Below are 23400 nucleotides of genomic sequence, written 5' to 3' on the forward strand. Positions count from 1 at the left end.
TATGGAAAGCTTTTTCTCTTGCGTGTAAGGTTTTGTACTCTGTCTATACACACACACGCTCTCTCGTAAAAAGAATAATGGAAGAAAGACTAGACTATAAATAGAATTGGTTCGAGAATGGGTAAATATTGACCTCTTATTTATAGTAGTTTCACAACTCCACGTAAAGAACGTTTTGTTTCCAAAAGTGAAAAGAAAAATTCTCTGCTTCAAGTTAAAAATATATATTTAGACCAAGAACCCTCTGCCTCCCTGTCTTTCTCTTTTTTTTTGTATCACTACCACTTGCTGATTTCGCCAATTTCTATTTTCAAAATCGGACGGATATCATTTAAACAGAATTATCTATTTAATGATTTCCTAAATAGGAAAATTATGATTTGACTTTGATTCATGCAAGGTCAAAAGAAAATTAGAGACAACATCTTGGCATTTGATAATGGTAGCATAGTGGACATGCATTGAGCAAGTGGTGGGAGAGGGTGTTGACACTTTCTAGGATATGAAGGTATACTTTTTTTTAATATATAAAAAGGTACGTAAAAGTTAATTTGTCACAGACAAAAAGTTGAATGAAAGGGTTGAAAGAAAAGTCTGGTTTCTTACACATTGTTAAACTTTTCGAAGACTTCCTTCCACTTCTGGTAGAAACCGAGGAAGAATTTGATACCAAGACCGACGTCTCTTGAACCAGTAGCTGCTCTAATGCTGTGCATTGACAATTGAGCAATACCTAAATCGACGGTTAAAGCACCAGTTTGACTTTGGATGGAAGGACCAATGGTACCACCGGATCTTGAGTTGTTCTTAATGTGGAAGTATTGTAAATCGTCACCATTATTACGGGCTAATTCTTCAACAAATGCTAAAGCGACAACATCAGTAGACATGTGGGCGTTTGGATCCAAAGAGATTGTAACACCGACGTTTGGCTTTGGAGAGTGGTTCTTCAAATAGACGTTTGAGAAGTTTGGGTTGAACATGTGGTTGACGTCAGCAGAAAGAATAACTGAGTTGGCAAAAACGGTATATAAGTCAACTATTTCAGTGTTGCAGACGGCATAAGAGGCGTGTTGAACAACTGATTCGAGAAGACCACCCTTAGCGCCTTGTCTACTTAGAGAACCGACTTCTTCGTTATCGAATAGAGCCAAGACAGAGAAACCATCAAAATTATCAGTATTGATCTTTTGAGCAAACATGTCGAAACCCCAAGTGGCAGCAAAGGAGCATAGTCTGTCATCGAGACGAGGAGCAAAGATGAAATCTTGGTTTAAACCGCCTAAAGTTCCCTTTTGTACATCGAATAAATCTAAATCAGTTTGAATAATTTGGGAAACCTTGATATTAGCCATCTTAGCAATATATCTCAATAGATGGATAGAATGCTTGCCAACCAAAGGACATTTCTTTTCATCTTCTGTTGGTTCGGAAGAACCTTCTGTGGTGACGTAACCGATAATTGGAACAGCTTGATCTTCCTTATCGAATGGACCTTCAGCTGGTGCACCAAAGTGAGGAGCTAAAGACGGAATTTTGGCTATTGGGTATGGAGTGGAGTCGATTAGAGTGCTTTCGATTTTACCATCGTCCTTCTTGTAGATAATTTTACCGGCAATACCCAAATCTCTATCGAACCAAGCACTGTTTAAAGTGCCACCATATGGAGCAACACCTAACAATTCGAAACCTTCGACGTGGTCCTTAATGGAAGAAGGTTTTAGTTTCACTGTTAAAGAGTCGATATGAGAGGCAATGACACCTGTACCGTTTTCTGGCTTCCAATTCTTACCAATGACGAAAGCTGCAAAACTGGTACCATTTCTAGTAGTATAGAACTTACCACCTTTAGAGATTCTATCATTCCAATTTTCATTTTCTGGTAAATAATGGAAACCATTCTTCTTTAACATTTCACTAGCAAATTTGACAACATGATAAGTAGTTGGGTGTTTGTAAGTGAAATCGATAAATAATTCGGCACAATCTTGATAGAGGAAATCCTTAGTTACGATTTCTTCTTCATACATGTTTGAATTGATCGATTGTGATGAATTAGTGTCAACTTTTAGTTTACTTTGTTCGAGGGTGAGTAACTGTAGGGTCTTCTTTAACTGCTCGATTATTTGTAATTGTTCTTCCATATTTGGTTCTTTGTTGGCTGTGTTTAAACAGAATAGTGCTCAATGGTAACAATCGATGCTCTCTTATATACTTATAAGTATACAGGTATACTAGGATTATTAATCAATTAATTAATTAATTAATCAGCTCCGTCATGTAGAGAATTACCTGGTAAGGATATGCGGACACCCCTCTTCCCAGGCACTCCAGAGAGCTCGACAGAGGGAAACGTTGCTAGGTTGCTATGCGGCTCGGATTTCGACCAACAAAATTATGGGCGTCGTCGGCTTCACCGTAAAATCGCCAGTTACACCCGAAAGAAGCAAAGAGAGAGAGAGACAGAAGACCCCGGAAGTACTACTAGCCGTTGTAGCATTATGGTGCTTTTGATTCAATTTCCAAAATATTCGTTAGTACATTAAGTATCTAGCACCTATACACCACATGTGGTATGAAAAGAGTATACATATATTTATTTAAAATAATATTTTTGCAGTAGTAAATAATTTGGAAATAATTTGGAGTGCTGCTGAGATTATTTTAATCTCATTCAATTAAATATAAAGGGGGGATAATTCTTATTAGATGGGTATGGTAAGCTTCCATATGGCATACAGATATAGGAGTAAAGCTTCGCTTGTAACATTATAATTACAAAATATATTTTAGTCTTCACTATGTAGGATATTCTCCCTTTTGAGACTGGAATTCCACAGTGAAGTTTCACATGTGGCATTCTTAGACAAAAAAAATTACATATACACTTGAATCCCACACCCTTCCGAGTGTCTGATTTTTATCATAACCTAATAAAAAGTAACCAAGTCCTAAAATTGTCTGCGTGGGAAGTAGTAGCTCACCAAATGAAGATAATAGGTTCAACCCTATCCACTTCAACCCATCATAAATAGGGTCGAAAAAAGGCTCAAATCCATTCTACAATAAATAGCACAATGGATCTTTTTTTCACTCAGACATTCTGAACTACAGTCGGGTAATGTTTACACCTTCGTTTTCCCACTATTTGTGTCCTGAGCTTGGAATTCGCATCGAGACAGTTTTCCTCATTTTCCTCTGGTCCTCCCACTGCAAATTGTTTTATTTTTTTTTTTTTTTTTTTGGTCGCTTCGAGCGAAGAATTTCGCATTTCCTCATTCCCTCCGTCATTTTTCGTGTTTTCCTCCACGGAACTTTCTGTGTACGAAACACGAAAACACTTATTGGGGCGCGTTCTTTCCACCAAACAATTTCAATTCCACTAACTTCAAGGCCATCGTCCGTCAACTCTGGAGAGGAAAACTCCCTTCTCATCTGGTAAAACACATCTCTTGATACTTCAGAGTGTATGGCTTCGTTTCAACAGCATTCAATGCAAACCTCTACTTCTAGAAAAGTTCTTCACAACATATTTTGGCGTTCTCTCTTTCTCAGCACGAAAAATAAATCAAGATAGATTTTATCAAAGAATCACGACAGAGCCATACGGTAGAAAAAAAATTGATATAGATCGAGAATCAGTCAATCAGCTTATTATTTCTCGTTCCAATATAATATATACTACTTTCAATTAAATCAAAAAAAACTCCCCAATACATACTACCTTTTCAAGTACAGTTAGCACTAACAACTGAAACAGGCCTTGCATTAACATTCAACCACTATAACTTCATAAGGCATCTTATACTAATAACCAACTTCATTCATTCCTTTTGCACTATTAAATAAAACTTTAATAGATTTTCTTCAAATAATAATGCCCAGTTCTGTAATAAGGAAGCCAAGATTGAAAAAGAATACGACTTTAGCTCAGAGTGCTGCAAGAAAAGCCATGTTAAGAGTCTCAGGTTTAGACCAAGATTTTACATCAAATTTGTCTAATACTTCTAATACTACTCCAACTGTCACACATCTTGAAAGGGTGGTACAATCCGTCAGTGATGCTACAAAGAGATTATCTCAAGCTGAGTCTACTTTCAGTACAGTGACAAAATCTTCAAAAAGGAAGTCAAGAGATACAGTAGGTCCTTGGAAATTAGGTAAAACTTTAGGAAAAGGTTCATCTGGTAGAGTTAGATTGGCTAAAAATATGGAAACTGGTCAGCTAGCAGCAATCAAAATAGTACCAAAGACAAAAATATTTAGAAAACAAAATGATAATAGCTTTCAAATGAGTTCATACTCCTCAAATGATGAAAGTCCAAAACATACAAACAATAATGACACCTACAGTAAAATCAATCCATATGGTATTGAACGTGAAATTGTTATTATGAAGTTGATTTCACATCCGAATGTAATGGGGCTATATGAAGTTTGGGAAAATAAATCAGAATTATTTTTAGTTCTGGAATACGTAGACGGCGGAGAGTTATTCGATTATTTAGTCTCGAGAGGTAAACTCAGTGAAAGAGAAGCCGTACATTATTTCAAACAAATCATAGAAGGTGTCTCATATTGTCATTCTTTTAATATATGTCATCGTGATTTAAAACCAGAAAATCTATTACTTGATAAAAAAATAAATACAATTAAAATTGCAGATTTTGGTATGGCTGCATTAGAATTACCAAATAAACTGTTAGTAACTTCATGTGGTTCCCCTCATTATGCGTCTCCAGAAATTGTTATGGGTAAATCATACCACGGGAGCCCAAGTGATGTATGGTCATGTGGTATCATACTATTTGCATTACTTACTGGTCATTTACCTTTCAATGATGACAGTATCAAAAAATTACTCCTGAAAGTTCAATCAGGAAAATTTCAAATGCCACAAAATATTTCATTAGAAGCTGAAGATTTAATATCCAGAATTTTAGTAGTCGATCCAGAAAAGAGAATTCAAATTAACGACATTTTAATTCATCCTTTGATTCGTAAATATGAAGATAATAAGACAGATTCCAACAATGTATCAAGTTATAAAAAATCGAGTAAGTCTAATTCAAATTTACATATCCTTAATGACATGGGGCCTTCTATTGTTACTCTAAAAGCTAGAAATGAAATTGATGAATCAATCCTCAAGAATTTACAAATTTTATGGCATGGTACTTCTCGTGAGTTAATTATTAGTAAACTATTGCAGACACCAATGTCTGAAGAAAAACTCTTCTATTCTTTGTTATTACAATATAAGAAGAAAAATTCGATACCTTTGATACAACATACAAATCACGAAGCTTCGGCATCAAATTCTCCTGTTTCGCAGTCTAATTCTGAAAATGGTGATACCAAAAGTATACGTAAACCTACTACAAATGATGAATGGCATGCTCCAAAGCTCGATCAAAAATCTCAATTTAGTATACCTGCATTAGTAAGGCAAGAATCAGCAACTGATGTTCCTTCGCTACCTCCAGCAGTATCTATCTTCCCAGCATCTTCTTCAAGATCATTTAGAAAATCCGGATCAATTTTGTCAATGTCTTCAAAAAAATCCATTAAAGTGTCGCATTCTAGGACCTCTTTGAATAAGAATCTGCCTTTTGCGAAACCAGTACCTCCTTCGGTTTCTAAAAGTTCTTTGCATAAATCTATGTCTAGAAAAAAATTGAATGGGTTAGGTATTGCTCTAAGAACCTTGAAAAACTCAGAATCCAAAAGATCATTATATTCCTTACAATCCATTTCTAAACGTTCCCTTAACCTTAATGAGTATCTGGTGCCAGATACACAAACAGAAAGTGTCCCAAAAGTTGGCAATGATTTTATAACTTCTTCAATTCCACCATTACCAAAACTGGATTCTAATAATGAATTTGAAATTTTATGTGAACAGATTTTATTCGGCAATGCCCTAGATGAAATTCTAGAAGAGGAAGAGAAAGATGAAGAAATGGAAACAAATGACACACTAAGGAAGATTATCAATAATGAAAATTCTTCCTCAGTGGGAAAGTTTTCTAAAGAATCCCTCAAAGGGATCAATAATGTTACGACTACTCCTAATTCCACATTCAATGATTCTTTCAATTCAACAAACTTAAATTCATTTGATGAAAATTTGTTGGAAACTAATTCAAATTCCGTACGAAGAACCGTCCAGCCGTTATCTCTTCTGGATCCATCCCGTTGTAACGCTTTGAAAGATATAACTAATTTTAATACCCAATCAGTGAGAGTGGAGGGGAAGACGGTCAAAAAGAGTGATCATAATGGTTCATATGAAAACAAAAGGATTGACAGTTCGAGGTTGAAGAAACCAAGTGTGGAAGAAATGCGCTTGCCGAAAAAAGGTTACACTAATTTTCAGAATATCCGTATATCATCGGCGCCAAATTCTAACATGGTTCACCAGTCTTTAGATCCACGTCGTAACTTTACACAGCCAGAAAAGGCCAAGGTTTCTTCTCTATTGAAGCACCTAGTACAGAAATCTAACTCTAACTATAACTTGGTTGAAAAGAATCGACCAGGAGAATGTTTATTGAAAGATTCAGAATCATCTATTAATAGCAGATTAAATTCCTCCCGCTCAGATTACAATAAATTCTTTGATAAGATGACGCTTCGAACGACTACGACAAATGCATCAATTGAAACTGGGAGAGATCCTAGTATATTAGCCCACTCAAGTACCTTGCAGAAGCCCTTAGTATCACTTCCCTCAGCCATGCTGAATCAGTCAACAACATTTAGAGATTTGAGCAAGTTTTTGGAAGACGATAGTCAAGAAGACTCAATGATGTATCCGACAAAATCCAGCCAACAGTTCAATTTCTCTTCGGCAAGGCTTGCGTCAGTAAAGAAAATACCTCCATCGATCATGCGTCTCGATCTCCCCACAAATCAGGATTTAAATGAAGAATACGGTTCTTCTTTCATAAGTCGTGATTTAGACGATATCTCAGACATCACCTTTGCAATGGAAATGCCAACGAACACATTCACAGCCCACGCCATTCATCTATCAAACAACAATTCGGTTGAAGAAGTGGCCTCTGACAAAGATGATCTCCGTAATGGTGAGCACGCAGATGATATTAAACAAATATCTGAAAGCGAAACATTCACTCCAAGAAGATCAAATGAAAATGATAGAATAAATATCTTTGAAGATGCCTCTCTCAACTCTTCTTCGACAACCGCATCATCGTCATCCTCCAGAAGGTCAGAAACAAATGTTCACAAAAAGGTAGTCTCTATAGACACACTAAATACAACTAACCTTGTTACTCCAACTACCGATGTGAGAGTGAGTTTATACGTAAATCACAACAATGCAACTTCAAATAAGCCTCTTCCTCGTGAAACAACGGAAGAATTGATCTCAAGATTTAAATTTTTCCCAGATCGTCCTACTTCGCATGATCTTCACAAGAGACTCTCGATTTTTAAAAGTAACAATGGAATTCATATGTCCCAGAGTGTTCTTTCGATGTTTAAAGATTTGGAAGAAGATCAAGATACTGTGGGGATCTCACAAGCCGATTTACTGGAATCTTCATTTGATACGAGCTTAAAGAAAGATAAAAAAACGAAAGACAATCGAGTAACGCTATTATTTGATGATGATGAGATCAACAAACCTTTAACTGAAACAGATCCAAAAGAAAAGGTGGATCAGCAAGAATATGCATCTGCCACTGATTTTGTTAATGAGACGAATAAGAAGAGCGTGGAAGGAAATATCCATTCGAAGAATGCCAAGAAGAAGGATTTTGGAAATAAGACATCACCAGAAACAAAACTTATGGTGCGAGCTACAGATAGGACACAGAAAAAGCAAACATGGCTCAGTAAGTTATTTGGTGGATTTGGAACGCATTCTCACGTTAAATTAGTTCAAGATCATACTTCGAAAGTCCCCTTCGACGATGTACACTTGTTGATGCTGAATGAATTTGGGAAAAATGGTATTGACTATCATTTGAGAAATCTAGATAGAAAAAATGGTACAGAAAGAGTAGAATATGACTGTAAATTTGTTCAAGGAAATTTCAGATTCAAGATCAAAATTACATTTAACGGTAATTCCACAATTGTAACAGTAAAGAAGAGAAGCAAGAGCAACAAAAATAATGAATTTGTAAGATTCAATGACAATATTTCGCAGGTTTTAGACGCTCTCGAAAAGCATCAATGTTTGAAGACTTGAAGGTATAGGGTTATATAATTGTAGCATTAAACTTTAATAATATTAAGAATATAGGAAAGTGAACTTTTCATATATTATAAGAAAAATGTAAAAATATTGATGATAAATATCCTTCATAATGCAAGAAAGTCTGTTAATCATTAGTATCTTCCAAAGCATCAATATCGTTGTCCATAATCGATTCATCAGTATATTCAGGATCGTCAAGGTATTCTTGATTTGCAATCAAATCCTCTAGAACCAGATATGTCAAATACGACAATTCTTCTCCAATCTCTTCGTTTTCGTTGACATTATCAGGAAATTTCTCAAGTCCATTGCTGTAATAGTCAAATTTCCAAAAGCGGTTGAAGCAACTGTCATGCAAAGCTAGAAACATGGTTGATACTAACATATAGCCGATTACAAAGAGTTCATGAGGTAATGACTCGATGTGTAACTTATAGCGGCACCCCGTTGTGATCAGCATTCCTATAGCATAGCTAACCATGGCATTAATAAAGTATTTTAAATCAACGTTCCAATTTAAAAAATGGAATTCTTGTTCTTCATGATGTAAATACCACCTCCATATATCAAACCTGTAACATAGAGCGATAAAAGAGCCAGGTAATGCTGTATTCAAAAAATCAGCAAAGGATAACTCTGGAGGACGATTGGCACTTGTAAAAAAAGGAGAAAACCTGCCAAAGTGCTTCCCAAATATGCCGTTCAAGGCTGACACTGCGACATAGACAAGTATTGTAATAAGAGCATTTCTCAAATTGGTTAAAGGAATATGATCAATAAGCACAACATTGTAGCCTAAAATTATTAGATTAAGACACTTTAGACTTTGCGGATTCTTATAAGAACTGACTGTTAAAGCAAGTGACAATACGCATGAAAAAATTATGAGAAGCCACTGCTGTACTGTCATTTTATAGTCTTTCATTGAACCAGCATTTCTTTGTAATCTTTTTGCGATGGAATCGTTTGCATTATTCTCGTTAAAATACGACGCCATCATACGGTATATAGGAATCTTTTTCACTATGAAATGTGCATTTCTTTTGATGATGGTTAAGATATTATAATACAACATTCCGCCTGTAATAAATTGTAAAGAGATTGTCGACACTCTTAAATATGACAAATAATAGGAAGCATAATTTGCTGGGGATAATTTGCTTAAAACAACTTCAACCATCTTTGGCACGTTAAAATATAGTAAGAAGAAATACAGTAAGCTTAGCCACTGTTTTGCATAATTGGTATTTTGTGTGTCTTTGGACCAAATCAATAAATCAGATGAATCGAATAAAGCATGGGAATTTGTAGGCGGTAGTGCAGTCCCAGGCATTTTTTTTATTGATTGCACCGAAGCAATTAAAGCAGATGAAATTATCAAAAGCCCTACGTATACATCATGATCTATGATAATAGACCTAACACAATTATACAATACGGGAACGTTTTGAATTAAGGGAATTTTGCTAATTGATTCAAACGGTTTTTTACTATGTTCTTTTGTGACTAGGTCATTTATCTTCGAGAACACTTTTTCTAACTCTTCATTTCTTTCATTTGGAGTTATTGCATTATGTTTAATGGAATCAAAAAATATTGAGGCTTTTTTATTGATTAAGTCTAGATAACTGCCCATTTTTTAGCGTATATGTTTAGATACTTTCCTCTTGTCGAGCATATAAGGGTATCCGGAGCAAGACTACAGGGCCTTTATATGTTATTTTCTGGAACTTAAAAACCGCTTTGACGTTGATCCATTTGAATATTGAAATGAAAATCCCGAGGAGCCACTTCAAAGGGCCCAAATTTATAAGAGCAGGAGCAAGAAAAGAAATTAGAGCCACCAGGTATCTTACAGTGTTGAGGAGTGTAGAAAACTCTTTAAGATATAAAATAGGTTACACAAATAAAAATCTATGAAATATTTTTGAATGGTGTGAAATGACTTGATATTATGCTACAGGAATTATTTAAAAGATACTAACGCTTACGTTGGTTCTTCCATTTAAAAGACACATTCCCCTTAGAGTCTGTCACCTTCTTTTTAGAACCTTTCTTCATTACTTCCCTCTGCAAATCCATTCTCTGCTGAACTCCCTTAAGTTTTTGTTCTCTTTCCATATGTTGTTTTACTATCTTAAATTTTTTCAATTTCTTCTTTTCAAGAGATTCTTTTGGCATAATTGCAGAAGACGACATAGAACCATTAGAAGTCAGCTGATCCCTTGTGAGTCTATTTTCACGACGTTCTAACATTTCAGAAGTTGTATTAAAATGTTTCTCTGGAACAAATTCTTCCATTTCCTTTTGATTATCAACAAAAACTGTGTGTCTACCGTTTGCTTGAAACATTAAGTCTTTGGATTTTTTGTCCAGTTTCTTTAATTCTATTTGTCTTAGTGTTCTAACATAATTACTATCTTGTGTTTTAAGTAATTTAACTTGGTCTGTACTTAGAGATTCATCTTCTTCGGCAGAGCGACGTGATGTTATGAGGAGACCTTTCTCATCCACTTTTCTTGAGTGCATAGCATGATAATATTCATCTGGATTTCTTTCTTTGGCCTTACTTCTAAGAACCTTTAATGTATTTTCCTTTCTATGATAATCTTGAGCACGCTTGACATAGTCTTTATGCTTCTCTAAAAAACCTAGTCTAGCACGGCTAGTAACTTGAGAACGCTCCCTATGCTGCTTCTTTTGGACGTCATGTACAAGTTTAGCCATTTTTTATCGAGTAACTTTGAAATGAGTTAGTCCTACAGAGCTTTGACAATTTAACTGATGGGGTTTATCACTACTACTTTTCTTTCATAAATTTGAGATGAGCTTTAAAATTTTTTTAAGCGCAGCGATAATAATTTCATTATCAAATTGTATTAATTTCACGTTTAACATGACAAGCCTTGGAAAGAACCAACATATACGTCAATTCAAGGTCTAACAAAGAGTGAAACTTCGTTATTTGACGAGATGCATAGCTTAGATGATGCCTCTAATGCTCTCATGGATTTTGAAACATGTTTAAGATACAGTGTTGAGACGAAGAAAAGTTTCATATGTCTAGTGAGAAGAGTTAGAGATCTTAATGAAGAGGGTTTAGTGCAAGGAATACAAAAATCAATAGAGAGACTTTATAAAAATGACTTTGTGGCGTGTTCTGTTTTGAAAGATATAGTTACATCGAAGCCAATTTTTGGAGACCAAGAAATAACATTCAATATTATACCCAACTTGAATCTTCTGTCAAATGAAGAACAACTCGATCTTACGAGACGTATGAGGCGAAATGAAATGCCATTTGAAAAACAGTTAAAATTTCAGTTGTATATGGGTATAGTATTTTGGGATCATACTAGCGCTGAAGATTCAGATATACAGAGTAATATTGAAAATGATTTGGTCCGTTCTATCTTTCAAGTTGAAAATACTTTGAGACAAAAGTTTTGGTTATGTTGCTCTTTAAGTCAGTTCACGAATGAAGGGTATAGTGATGGCTCTAGTGGTTATGCAAGTGAATGGGAAAGTCTATATGATGAACCAGTGATAAGCGAAAAGACACAAGAGAAAAGTTCAGCGAAACTTGAAGATGTATATGTTCAATCTTCAATCCGAAGGTACATCCTTGATATAATGGTACATATCCGCATGCATAGGTTAGCTTATAACGCTAAAGGTGGGGGAGCACATACACGATCCTTGGCTGATGTCCTTTTGTTATCAAAATTGATAAGCCGAGATTGTAAAAGAGCATTTGTAACACCGAAGGAAGTGAAAGCAGCAGCTGTTTGGTATTTCCCCATGCATATATGTCTGATTTCAAGAGCATCGATGGACACAAGTATCCTTTATGGAAGTAGGAAGGAATTAGTCCAGCAATTCCTGGAAAAAATAGTGCAAGTAAAAAATATCAAACAGAGAGAGCTTAATAACCCACTATTTTTAGAATATCTTGTCGTCAAAGATGTTTTGACCAAAATCGTACCTCCGATATAGCTAGCGAAAAAGAAAACAGCGGATCCAAGAAAGTTTATCAATTAGTTTCCATAACGAGGTGGTGCTATCCAAATTGTTTGTTTATTTTTCTTCTTTCAACCAATATTGTGGACTTTCCCAGCTTTCCCAGCTGAAACAATGATCTTAATTGGGAAAAGGCACATACAAAAACAAAAAATAATTTTTTTCAAGGAAAGAATGATATTATCTAAATAGTATTGTTAGCCAATAAGTAATCGAAGTGCAGGCCTGTGCACAATAGATATCTACAAATAGATGCTATATGTATATTCCTATTTCTCTATGCCCAATGACTGGAGAGGGTAAATAGTTGAAACTAAATCTATTTTCGATGGACAGCCTGATAACTTTGAACCCAGCATGCGTTTCGTAATGGTTCATTTTGTATGGATTGAGCCATCTCCACGCTGTAACAGGCTACAGTCCATTGTACTTTACTAATAAACTCTATATGTGCAGGGTTAGTATCGTCTCATTCTTCCATTTTTACTTGAAGCGGGAAAGTCTATTCAAATAGGGTAATTTGTAGACAAAATGGAAATGACGAAAAACTCGTTTCGTATATTTCGAATTCATGGAATTGCCAAATCCGGAAAAATGGAAACCCTACTCCTCAGTAAAGGAAGATCTTTTTACATTTCTGGTAATAATTTTTTCGAATATCTCTCTTTTTGGAATAACAAAACATGGTTTTACCGCCGTTCTCCAAAAAATCGTCATAACAGGGAGAGATATCGTACATGGTCCCTGTCCTACTCATCCACTTTTTTTGTTGCTATATTTGTTTCGCTCCTCTCCTTTCTTGGCCCATTTCAAAGGGGAAAAATACTAACTTATGTGTTTGCTAATTTTAGAACTGCTGGAATATGCAAGATAATAACAAGTTATTTTTATCCTATGACGTAATTTTTTTTTTTTGTTCCTTGTTAACAGTTCCAACTGATGTAGATTGTAGATTTACCATCTAATTCGAAATATATAAATGGATGGGAAAACTCGTTCCATTTAAGATAATTTTAAATCTCCTTTAGAATTAATCTTTTTGTAACGCACAAAATCATCAACTCCAAACTTCTCCACTTCTCAAATAATTATCAAAATGAAATTCACTTCCAACATTGCCTTCGCTTTATTCGTCTTAGCTAAATTGATTGTAGCTGATTCCGAAACTTTCGGTTTAATCACTATTCGTTCTGGTTCTGCACTACAATACGCTGGTGTCACTAGTGTTGATGGTACTTTAAATCTTGGAGGAAGCAATGGTTTAAGCGGTACTGTCACCGATGCCGGAAAATTAAAGTTATCTGATGATACTTATGCTGTTGTTCAAGCCGATGGTACTATCAAGGAAGGTTCTGAATCTGACGGGACTACCGGCTTCTCTGTTACTGGTGGCCGTTTAGCATACAATGGTTCCACCGGTTTCTACGGTGTCGCCTCCGGTAGCTCTTACATTTTATCTACTTCAGACACTAGCGGTCTAGGTATTGTACTAAGAGCTCAGACTACATCTGGTCTTGCTGCGGACTTCACTCCATCTGGCTCTTCTTCTGATTCTAGTTCTTCCGCTGACGCAGCCGCTTCTTCTTCCGTCGCTTCTACGGTCAGTACCGCCGCTGCTGCTGCAAGTACTGTTGCTGCTGTATCTCAAATTACCGATGGTCAAATTCAAGCAACTACTGCTACTATTGCTCAACAATCTACTAACGGTGCCGCCAAGGCTGCTGCTGGCTTAGGTGCTGGCGCCATTGCCGCAGCCGCCTTATTATTGTAAGGAATGTCTTAAGCTTTCTATAAACAACAAAAATAACACACTCTGTTGACTAATGATGATACTATGATGCAACCTAAATAATTAGAAAAAAGCGTTATATTGAAGCGTGTGTTAATTTCTTTATTGTATTTGAACTTAACCATGACGCGTTTCGATATCCATATATGTACATAAAACTCTGTATAAGAAAGAAAAAAAGAATATAATTAACTTGTTTTATTTGAGAGCGGTTGCTTTAACATCATTTATAAATTAGTAGCTATGTACAATCCTACAACTCCACATTGTTCAGTCCTGCGCATTTTACGTTGTTTTTTTTAATGATTAATATGAGATACTTGAACGGCCGATGGAAGACGAAAAGTTCATTAAAAAAAGTTATAATAGTAGTTTAACGTACTTCACCGTCAAAACATTAATACTTAGCTGACAAGTCAGTTGCCTCATTTTTAGACTGATAAAGAAAGATGTCAGAAAGAAAAGCTCTTAACAAATACTATCCCCCCGATTATGATCCTATAGCTGCCGAAAAGGCAGCTCGGAAGATGTCTAAGAGTTTGAAGAACATTAAGAAGGATTCTGTAACAATTAGATTGATGACCCCATTTAGTATGACATGTTCTGTTTGTTCAGAGTTTATCTCGAAAAGTCGTAAGTTCAATGGTAAAAAAGAATTACTACCAAATAAATATTTGGAAAAGATAAAGGTTTACAAATTTACAATTAGATGTCCAAGGTGCACCAATAGTATTTCTTTTAGAACTGATCCTAAAAGTGCAGACTATGTTATGGAATCAGGTGGGATAAGAAGTTACGTGAAAAGAAAGGAGGAGGAGTTTAAAAGTAAAGAAGAAAGTGTAGATGAAACACTTGAACGACTGGCTAAGAGAAACGAAGAGGAAGAGGAGAACACTTCAGAAAAGAACACTGGAGATGATAAAATGGAGGTATTGGAACAGAGACTAGCAAAACTACAGAAAACACAGGAGGATGAGGCTGAAATAGAAAATTTGAGGAAGGCTAATTATCAGAGAATGCAAAGAGCTAGCGACATGTTACAGGATACAGATAATAGGCTAGATACGGATTCAGATGAATTAGATATAATTTCTAGGAATGCGTTCAAAAATTTTGCGAATTCAAATTTCAATGCTCCAGCTAATATAGCATCTTCAAGTACAAAAGCTCAGGATTCCGGCAAAATAGACGTCAAAGAACTTGTTCAAAGAAGAAACAAAATAAAGCTAAAGAAGCATGGGACTAATAAAAAAAATGCACTTGGAATAGTTGGTAAAAAAAGATGAAGATGCGTTTTTTAATAGAAGTGAGAAGTGTCCAGAAATCTGCCGCCAGATTATCTCCTTTAGATTCAATCAAAAACGTGCATGCCTTGTACTGGCCTGTTAAGTACAGATAGGCAGAATATTTGGTTACATACAATATTGACTCGCACTACGGAACTATTAAACTAGTGAAATTGCATTTGCAAGAAAACGTCACTCAACAATCATATCTTTCAGCTTCTTCAAGCTTCAATGTAACCTGAATTATACGTCATTAACATCCTCCCATATGAAAGTTTATATATAGTTGTCAACTATATTTATATAATAGTCAGCTCGATAGTAAAATATTCTTAGTTCTACCCGGCTTTTTTTTCAATTTTCAACAAAAATGATAATAGACCAAATCTCATTGACTTTTTAAATGATAAATGTAGTAATAATTACAAGAAGCCGACGTAACATTTTTTAGTTCGCTTCTTTGATTTTAATTTATAATCTTGTACAATTGGTGCGCATCAAATTATTTAATATGACCAAAGAAGTTGAATATCCTTATAAAGTCAAGGGAGAGATACCAGCACTTCAATTTGAGGAATTCAATGGTGCCAAATTTGGTTATATGTTCTGGCCAAGTAATGAAAAAGTTGTTAAGGGAAGATTACTGCTGATTCATGGATTTGGTGAATACACAAAAATATATTATAGGCTAATGGATCACTTGTCGATGTCAGGATATGAAACATTTATGTTTGATCAAAGGGGATCTGGTGTAACGTCACCGGGAAAACAAAAAGGTGTGACCAATGAATATCATACATTTAATGATTTGGATCATTTTATTGCCAAAAATTTGGAAGAATGTCAAGAGAATAATAATGTACCATTATTTCTTTGGGGTCATTCGATGGGTGGTGGGATTTGTTTAAATTATGGTTGTCAAGGCAAATATAAAGAAAAAATTCATGGCTACATTGCATCTGGACCGTTAATTATTTTGCATCCACATAGTGCACCTAATAAGCTGTCTCAAATTATGTTACCAATGGTAGCTAAAATGCTACCCAAGATGAGAGTTGATACCGCTTTAGATTTAAAGGGTATTACATCGGATGATACTTACAGATCATTTCTTGGTAATGATCCAATGAGTGTTCCGTTGTATGGATCGTTTAGACAAGTCTGTGATTTTCTTGAACGTGGTAAAAAATTGTATTACGATAAGGATCAGTATGTAGAAAAGACGTTCGTTGATAAGCCGGTGATAATTATGCATGGTCAAGATGATATGATTAATGATCCAAAGGGTTCTGCAAAGTTCATCGAAGTATGCCCTTCAAATGACAAACAATTAAAATTCTACCCAGGTTTAAGGCATTCTATCTTGTCATTAGAAACCGATGAAGGCTTTGCAAGTGTTTATAGCGATTTAAAGATGTGGTTAGACTCTCATATCTGAGATGAAACTAAGATATATAAAAGATACAAGATAATTCAAAGTCCATTTAGCCAATTTATTAATTGGCGAGTTATTTCCTTTTTTTGGTGTGGACGATATTTGCTTGATCGGGTAACTATTAATGCTTATCTAAAAGATACGAGTGCTATTCTAGGTCGGAAAATCTTGAAACTTAATTTATTCATTTGACAGTGACTCACTTTGACATAGTAAAAAGCCAGCCTTCATCCACAGGTGTTCGGATGTTCGCATTGTGTCTCTTCCAATTCTTGTCAGGCAGGCAAATAGAGTTTCACTTTTCTTCTTATTCCGTCCTCCCACCCCCTCCCCCCACACCAATTAGAATTGAAATCGTATTTTCCTATTGTTCTACTGGAAGAGACAGACGTGAAGAGGAAAGGTATAATTTTGAAACAGGCACAAATTTCTCAACAACAATAAAAAAAAAGGGTTACGGCGGCTACCCTGAAGCCAGAAAAGATCAGCTGAATATGTCTCCCCTAGCGGCGCTTTGTGCAAGTTGTACGCTGTTTTGTCAGAGCCGCGCTTGACGTGGGAGGGCCGTGCGATGCTTTTCTCATCCGGGAAAAGTAATTACACAGCTTATAAGTACGGGAATAAAGAAACGCAAACGTACATACATGCACCTGGCCATATTACGGTGGCCAACACTAATAAAATATTATCCCCCACCGGAATAATGTTATATCCATTGTTAGAGAGAGAGAGAGAAAAAGTGCATTTTATTCTGTGAATGTGCGTTGCTGACGATTGGGCGAGAAACTTTCAATGGATGCAAAATTCAGTCGTTGATGTCGCCGTCGCCATTGTCATTGTCGTCGGTACAATCTTTTCCGCATAGTCTATTCCGAACAATCATATACTTGCATTTATTTTGCTTAGTCTTTTTTAGGGTAGATTTACAAGACTCTCTTGTAGTAACATTTATATATACGTAAAATTCAATTTCTCACTACTCTGTTGTTTAATTCGTTTTATTCTATAGAAGTAGCTCTTGGACCTTTTCGTTATCCATCAGGAAAAGTACATTTATGAGAACATATCACTGGTCTTCTTCTTTACGCAACATATTAGTAACGTGGATTACGGAAAACAAAAACATATAGACAGTCTCTTCTTTTCTGTTTTTTTTTGTTTTATTGATACTCAAATACCATTCTCTTCTGTACGTCAGTATAACACATCTCTATTTTATCAAAGTTATATCAATACTGTCAACTAAAGAAAGGTTAAATTTTATTCATACTTAATTTCTAAAATATCGTAAGTTTGAAGTAATGTCATCGCCAGAACTCACACCAACTACAGGGTTGGATGATAGAATGTTAAGTGTAAATGACTTTAATCATGATGAAAGCCTAAATAGTGACTCACGCAGTGGCAGAGAAGCAACAAGTAGTAATTACGACCAAGGAAGCTATAATAACTATCCATCTGATGGAACTAGTACATGTGCAAGTACGAGTACAAATCATCAGGATAGAAGTAGGAGTAACTCTGAATTGTCACATAGTATGCTTTGTCTCAGTATGTTTGAAAGGGGTGTACAAGATCCTTGCTCTGCTGAATGTGATAATGAAGATGAAAATACTCTTATGAAATTAAGTCAAATGGAAAATGTCTCAGATAACAACAATAATATTGGCAACAATATGAATGAAGATATTTCATATTTTGATTTGGAGAATAGAATTTGTAGTGACGAAGAACAAGAATTTAAAATTTTTGGTTCCCCTGATTCAGGAAGTAGAAGAAGGAGTAATTATGAAACTATTGATCCTCTAAAAAGCAGCAGCAGGTCTTTTTCAAATGTCCCGATACAAGAATTTGCCAGAAGTAACAGTCGGTCACCAAATACAAGAAAGTTAGAAAGTCTGTCGTCTAATGAACCGTTTAATGAAAAGATTCATAGGCATGAAAGACACTTCTCAACATCTTCAACAGTTTCTCCACCCACTTGGACAAACCCATTCACAAGCAAACAAATTGTTAGGCCCCAGCAGAATTTTAGAAAAGTACAGACAATGCCTTATATTTCAAATGCAATTAGAGCCAATAAAGCAAGTACAGGTACAAATGTACATGAAAATAGAGAAGAAAGAAGCAATAGTTCGATTTCCTATCCACCAGAGTTAATTCGTAATTCCAGAGCAAATAGTGCTAATTTTCTTTACCAGTTATCAAGGCAACCTCTAAGACCTTCCATAAGAAGTGCATCAATAAATAAAGTCTCAGAGTCAACTTTTCCAGGATGCAAGGCTGGAGACACTCATCATGATAATGACACATTTACAGGAACACGAAGAACAACGTCACGTTCCTCTTGTTCATCAATTTTGACACATTTATATGGAATAGAAAAATACGTATCCTCAGATCTTGATGCTTTATCAACGGAAGGTTATTCAAATATCGAGAGTGCAGATGTGGTTTCTAGTCCTATATCAAATCAAGGAGAACACACCTTAGATACAATTCCAAGAACACTATCAACCCCAGCAGAATCACTTAAAAATCCTATGGAGTCAAGTGTTTTGTATTCAAATCAAAATTCAAAATCAGACCTGAGCCTGAAGAAGTATCCCGTCTTACCGTACGGCCTAAGAAAACCCCATAGAAAAAGGAGGAAATCATACATAGAAAAGTCACTTGCAAATTCTTTTGCATAATTTTTAGAATTGAGCACTCTTAGTATATATACGTATTTACTGTTTCTTCAAATATTGCATCCGCCTGTTATATATTTTTATCCAATATTCCTATTCTTTTTACCTTTTAGTCTCCGAAGCAACATATTTGAAGTAACAAAACTCAAACAAAAAGTTCAACGGTTACTAATGACGCATATCTAGAATAATTTAGATGAAAGAGAGTGATAGCTGAACAAAACAGAACCATAAACATTCACTATGAAGGAGGTAAAGAACTATTGGGGCTACAATTGAACATTTTCTTTTTCGAATCAATTAGTGCACCTTGTTAATTGAAGAGGTAACTTATTTAGATTTTCTACGCGGCAGAGACCGAAACTTTTTCTGCAAATGAGAAAAATATTGAAGCTACTGATTGACACAATCAAATATCTACAATTTCCCCCCATACAAAAACTGTAGTATTCGCGAGTACTTGTAAACTAAAGTTTCAAACTTGCAAAGGTTTATAATAATATGTTCTCTTTTATATTGTCCTAACATTAATATATAATACAACTAGTAAGATTAACTAGAAAGCTGAATATTAAAAAGTAAAATAAATGAAAAGGTGTCTTATAAATCAGGTTCCTTCGCATACTCTACTACTTCATTTCCTCATAAACCAGAACATTCCCGATTTTCTTGAAGTGTTGTTAACGGTCCTTGAGTCAGCATAATCTTCTTTCCTGACCCCATCGCTCTTCTGCTTCAACTGGCCTTTTATATTGTTTGAGGAACCGACTCTTATGAATCTTGAAATTTTCGTGGAAGTCAACCTACTTAAGCTCCTGGATGGATTACTATTTCCGGAAATATAGTTTTTGCTACCGTCGGTTCTTACATTCTCAGAGCCAGAACACCTACTTGATGGAATAGAGAAGTTACCACTATCCGATGAAGAATCAAACAATAAAGGTGCCACATCTTGATTGGGGAGGGAACTGTCAAATAGATTAAAATATTCTTTGGGGCTTGTTAAAGAATTATTTCTACAAATGTAAATTCTCTTGTCTTTAGTGAAATATATCTGTTTTGCAAGTAAACTCAGGTATGCTTCATCTCTCAGAATTACTTCGGAGGGATATTCATAATCTGAAAGGACCTTTATCAGCCTCTGGAGCTTATAGCACAATAAAGATGACTCCTGCAAAAGCTGTTTGGTACTGTATTCCACCTCATCGGATGTTGGATCTAGTATTCGAGAATTTTTCCCTGCTTCATCATCCTCAATATCATTTAATACAAGGTATTGAAGTAAATCCTTGCCAAAAATCTCTGTATTATTCTCTGTTAACTTTTCAAATTCTAACTCACCTATTTGGGCGTTTTTCTGATCTAAAGAGGATGCATTCTTGAGAAAAGATGTAATATCATTAATGCTGAGATCCTGTGAAATGCAATTTTGATTATCTGAATTTTTATGGGAAATATTGTCGGCCATGTTCAACAAATAAATGAATTCTGTTTCTTTCAAGTACTTGTCGATGAGATAAGAACTTGATTGAAGTTCCTTTGATAAAAAATTGCTCATGAGAAGTTTTGGCCTTGTTATACCACTTTGCAGCTTCAAAGTTTTGGTGCTAAAATCCAATTTCCTATCTGTTACTCTGTCAACATACGTGAGTAACTCTGACTTATGGCCTTCGATAAAACTATTTATGTCTATCATCCATGGCTCCTTCTTACCAAAGAGTGTTAAAGTCGATAAATTCATCAACGTTTTGCTAAGAAGAGTAAGTGTTCTTCTAGTCGTATCATTCAGATGATGTTCAGTGAACTTAAAAAGCTTGGGATTCAAAATCACTGGACAAAAGAATCGAAGAAAAAGAATACCAGAGATACAGTTTAAGATGGTACTTTCATCGCCAGCACATACTTTTTCTAAACTCATTCGGAACGATTTCAAGTAAGATCGAATTTCAGGTGGCAAATCGTTGCTTGTACTATAAATCAACTTCCAAATTTTTTTAACCCAGGTGATAAGCCTTTTACGATTTTGCTTTATAATCGAACTATCTGTGGAAAGTACTTCTTTACTAATACGTGAAGGGTCAATCTCGCATGATTTGCCGTCATCTATTATTTCTCTGAGAATCGCGCCAATAGATTTGTTCAGGTACTCATTCCCTATTCTGAAGAAGTACTTTTCTGTAGTTTTAGTCATAATAGAATTCCCCCTGAAAAGAGAATTGTATATATGCGAAGAAGTCAGGTTTTTGTGACTATTTTTGTATATCGATTTGTTTATCGTTGATAATTCCCTTTCAATTAAAGTCTGAAACCATTCATCTAATCTCTCATTTAGTTGAAAAACATCAAGACATGTCGAGGAAACTTCTTCCAATTTGAGCGAATGGTTGACTTCAAGCACTTTATATACGTCATTGGCTATTTTTGGAAGGCTTGCAATTGATAGAAACCTTTCCAGCTTGGCATAATTCGTAGGAGGTAACACAAAATTTGCAGTGGAGTTTATTTTGATGCAAATTGTACCCACCTGGAAACTCGGGTTCGAGGTCAAATATAATGGAACCCTTGTTTCCTTTTGAAAAACCGGATCTGAAAGCATAGCCTGGGTTATTTTCACTAAACCTACCATTTTATCCATGCCTCTTCTAACTTTTTGCATGATTTGGATATATATGGATTCAACCAGAAGACTTTCGTGAAAATTGAATTCTTCTCTCCAAAAAGGTTTGGTATTTGAAATTATGGGGGTTTTTGCCCATGCATGATCCCACATTGAGACTAGGGAATAAAAGGCAGGCTTTTCATTGGGAGCATCGAGTTCAACTGCTTCCAAATCTGCCTCTAAAATACCGATATCAAACTTATTCGACAACCGTAAGCTATTCGAACTATCAGATGCAATAAGAGAGAAACGTTCGGGAATTGCAAACGATTTCAAGGCAATAAACCAATCTTCTTGATCTATTTTCAGCGGAAAACGCAGTATAAGTTGCTCATCGGCAAGACGATTCTTTAAATAGCCAAGAAAAAAGCCGTTTTCTGTCGATACACTTAATTGATTTCTCAAAGAAGATAATATACCGAGAAAAAGGCATGAATCATTCATTAATAGCGAATAATCAAGTGCCCTTATTTCTGACCTTAACAGTTTAGTAATATCAACAGAATAAAGTAGGGTACCATCATTTTGTAGCAGAAAATCCATAGTCCCATTCGATTTTAAAACACCCATACTAGGAAACCATCCCCAGGCTTCCATATTCTTTTCTTTGAAAAGGAGGTCTGGTTTTTCTAAGTTGTCTATTATTTGGATATTTTTATTTCTCACGATGGGACCGAACACATTTAACTGACATACAAGCAGATTTGCAATCTTTTCTCCACTTTGTTGCTTAACGCATTCGCTTTTATTGAGTGTCAGTTTATTGAACAGGCCCTTAGCTCTGTAGGAACTCCACCAAGTTAGGGCAGAAAAGAATTCATAGAACTTTGATGCATCTGATAATTGCGTGTATATCTTTCCCGTTCCAGACTCCCCAAAACCTAGTTCACAGGTAGGAATACTATTTTCCCATCGTATGAGCTTTATAGTACATTGTTGTAGGTGTGCTACCATTATATAGCCGGAACTGGAAGAAGCGTCGTTAGTGGAGGTCGATGACATAACAGTATTATCCATAGATACTGAATCTACACTATTGTTAACATTCTTCAAAGCCCCAGCACTTGTTATCTCCAGACAATCAGTTTGCCAGATTTGTGGGCTTTGCTCTCTACACCATCTCACTTTACCTATAAATCTTCCTTTCATTTTAATAATATTGCCTCTGAAATCATTTAACGAAAATGGCCTCATCTGATCATTTCTATTGTCTGTGGAGGTATTCATCTTCGTCCGAAAATTGAGCCCTTTGAAGATAAGGATAATTTGCCTGCTTCTGAAGAACTTA

General features: G+C 35.5%; 10 protein-coding genes across 10 annotated transcripts; 6 read left to right on the top strand and 4 right to left on the bottom strand.

Annotated features, from left to right (window-relative positions):
* Positions 1–602: 602 nt before the first annotated feature.
* Positions 603–2144, bottom strand: APE1 (metalloaminopeptidase APE1; the record flags this gene model as incomplete). Its single annotated transcript, XM_003957053.1, has 1 exon — positions 603–2144. One exon carries the CDS (start codon positions 2142–2144, stop codon positions 603–605), a length of 1542 nt encoding a protein of 513 aa, XP_003957102.1.
* Positions 2145–3877: 1733 nt separating this feature from the next.
* Positions 3878–8224, top strand: HSL1 (protein kinase HSL1; the record flags this gene model as incomplete). The annotated part of the gene is made up of 1 exon (XM_003957054.1): positions 3878–8224. The coding sequence occupies one exon, from the start codon at positions 3878–3880 to the stop codon at positions 8222–8224; it is 4347 nt and encodes a 1448-aa protein (XP_003957103.1).
* A 133-nt stretch (positions 8225–8357) lies between these two features.
* YPF1 (aspartic endopeptidase) lies at positions 8358–9869 on the bottom strand (the record flags this gene model as incomplete). The annotated part of the gene is made up of 1 exon (XM_003957055.1): positions 8358–9869. One exon carries the CDS (start codon positions 9867–9869, stop codon positions 8358–8360), a length of 1512 nt encoding a protein of 503 aa, XP_003957104.1.
* Positions 9870–10213: 344 nt separating this feature from the next.
* UTP11 (rRNA-processing protein UTP11) lies at positions 10214–10960 on the bottom strand (the record flags this gene model as incomplete). Its single annotated transcript, XM_003957056.1, has 1 exon — positions 10214–10960. One exon carries the CDS (start codon positions 10958–10960, stop codon positions 10214–10216), a length of 747 nt encoding a protein of 248 aa, XP_003957105.1.
* Positions 10961–11206: 246 nt separating this feature from the next.
* On the top strand, positions 11207–12229 carry MTC2 (Mtc2p; the record flags this gene model as incomplete). The annotated part of the gene is made up of 1 exon (XM_003957057.1): positions 11207–12229. One exon carries the CDS (start codon positions 11207–11209, stop codon positions 12227–12229), a length of 1023 nt encoding a protein of 340 aa, XP_003957106.1.
* A 1120-nt stretch (positions 12230–13349) lies between these two features.
* Positions 13350–14024, top strand: KAFR0D03240 (uncharacterized protein; the record flags this gene model as incomplete). The annotated part of the gene is made up of 1 exon (XM_003957058.1): positions 13350–14024. One exon carries the CDS (start codon positions 13350–13352, stop codon positions 14022–14024), a length of 675 nt encoding a protein of 224 aa, XP_003957107.1.
* Positions 14025–14491: 467 nt separating this feature from the next.
* On the top strand, positions 14492–15328 carry YJU2 (mRNA splicing protein YJU2; the record flags this gene model as incomplete). Its single annotated transcript, XM_003957059.1, has 1 exon — positions 14492–15328. The coding sequence occupies one exon, from the start codon at positions 14492–14494 to the stop codon at positions 15326–15328; it is 837 nt and encodes a 278-aa protein (XP_003957108.1).
* A 511-nt stretch (positions 15329–15839) lies between these two features.
* YJU3 (acylglycerol lipase) lies at positions 15840–16766 on the top strand (the record flags this gene model as incomplete). Its single annotated transcript, XM_003957060.1, has 1 exon — positions 15840–16766. One exon carries the CDS (start codon positions 15840–15842, stop codon positions 16764–16766), a length of 927 nt encoding a protein of 308 aa, XP_003957109.1.
* A 1298-nt stretch (positions 16767–18064) lies between these two features.
* Positions 18065–19456, top strand: MBR1 (Mbr1p; the record flags this gene model as incomplete). Its single annotated transcript, XM_003957061.1, has 1 exon — positions 18065–19456. One exon carries the CDS (start codon positions 18065–18067, stop codon positions 19454–19456), a length of 1392 nt encoding a protein of 463 aa, XP_003957110.1.
* Positions 19457–20087: 631 nt separating this feature from the next.
* Positions 20088–23339, bottom strand: BUD2 (GTPase-activating protein BUD2; the record flags this gene model as incomplete). The annotated part of the gene is made up of 1 exon (XM_003957062.1): positions 20088–23339. The coding sequence occupies one exon, from the start codon at positions 23337–23339 to the stop codon at positions 20088–20090; it is 3252 nt and encodes a 1083-aa protein (XP_003957111.1).
* Positions 23340–23400: the final 61 nt, after the last annotated feature.

The sequence above is a fragment of the Kazachstania africana genome, chromosome 4 (genome assembly GCF_000304475.1).
Source record: "Kazachstania africana CBS 2517 chromosome 4, complete genome".
Lineage (NCBI taxonomy): Eukaryota > Fungi > Ascomycota > Saccharomycetes > Saccharomycetales > Saccharomycetaceae > Kazachstania > Kazachstania africana.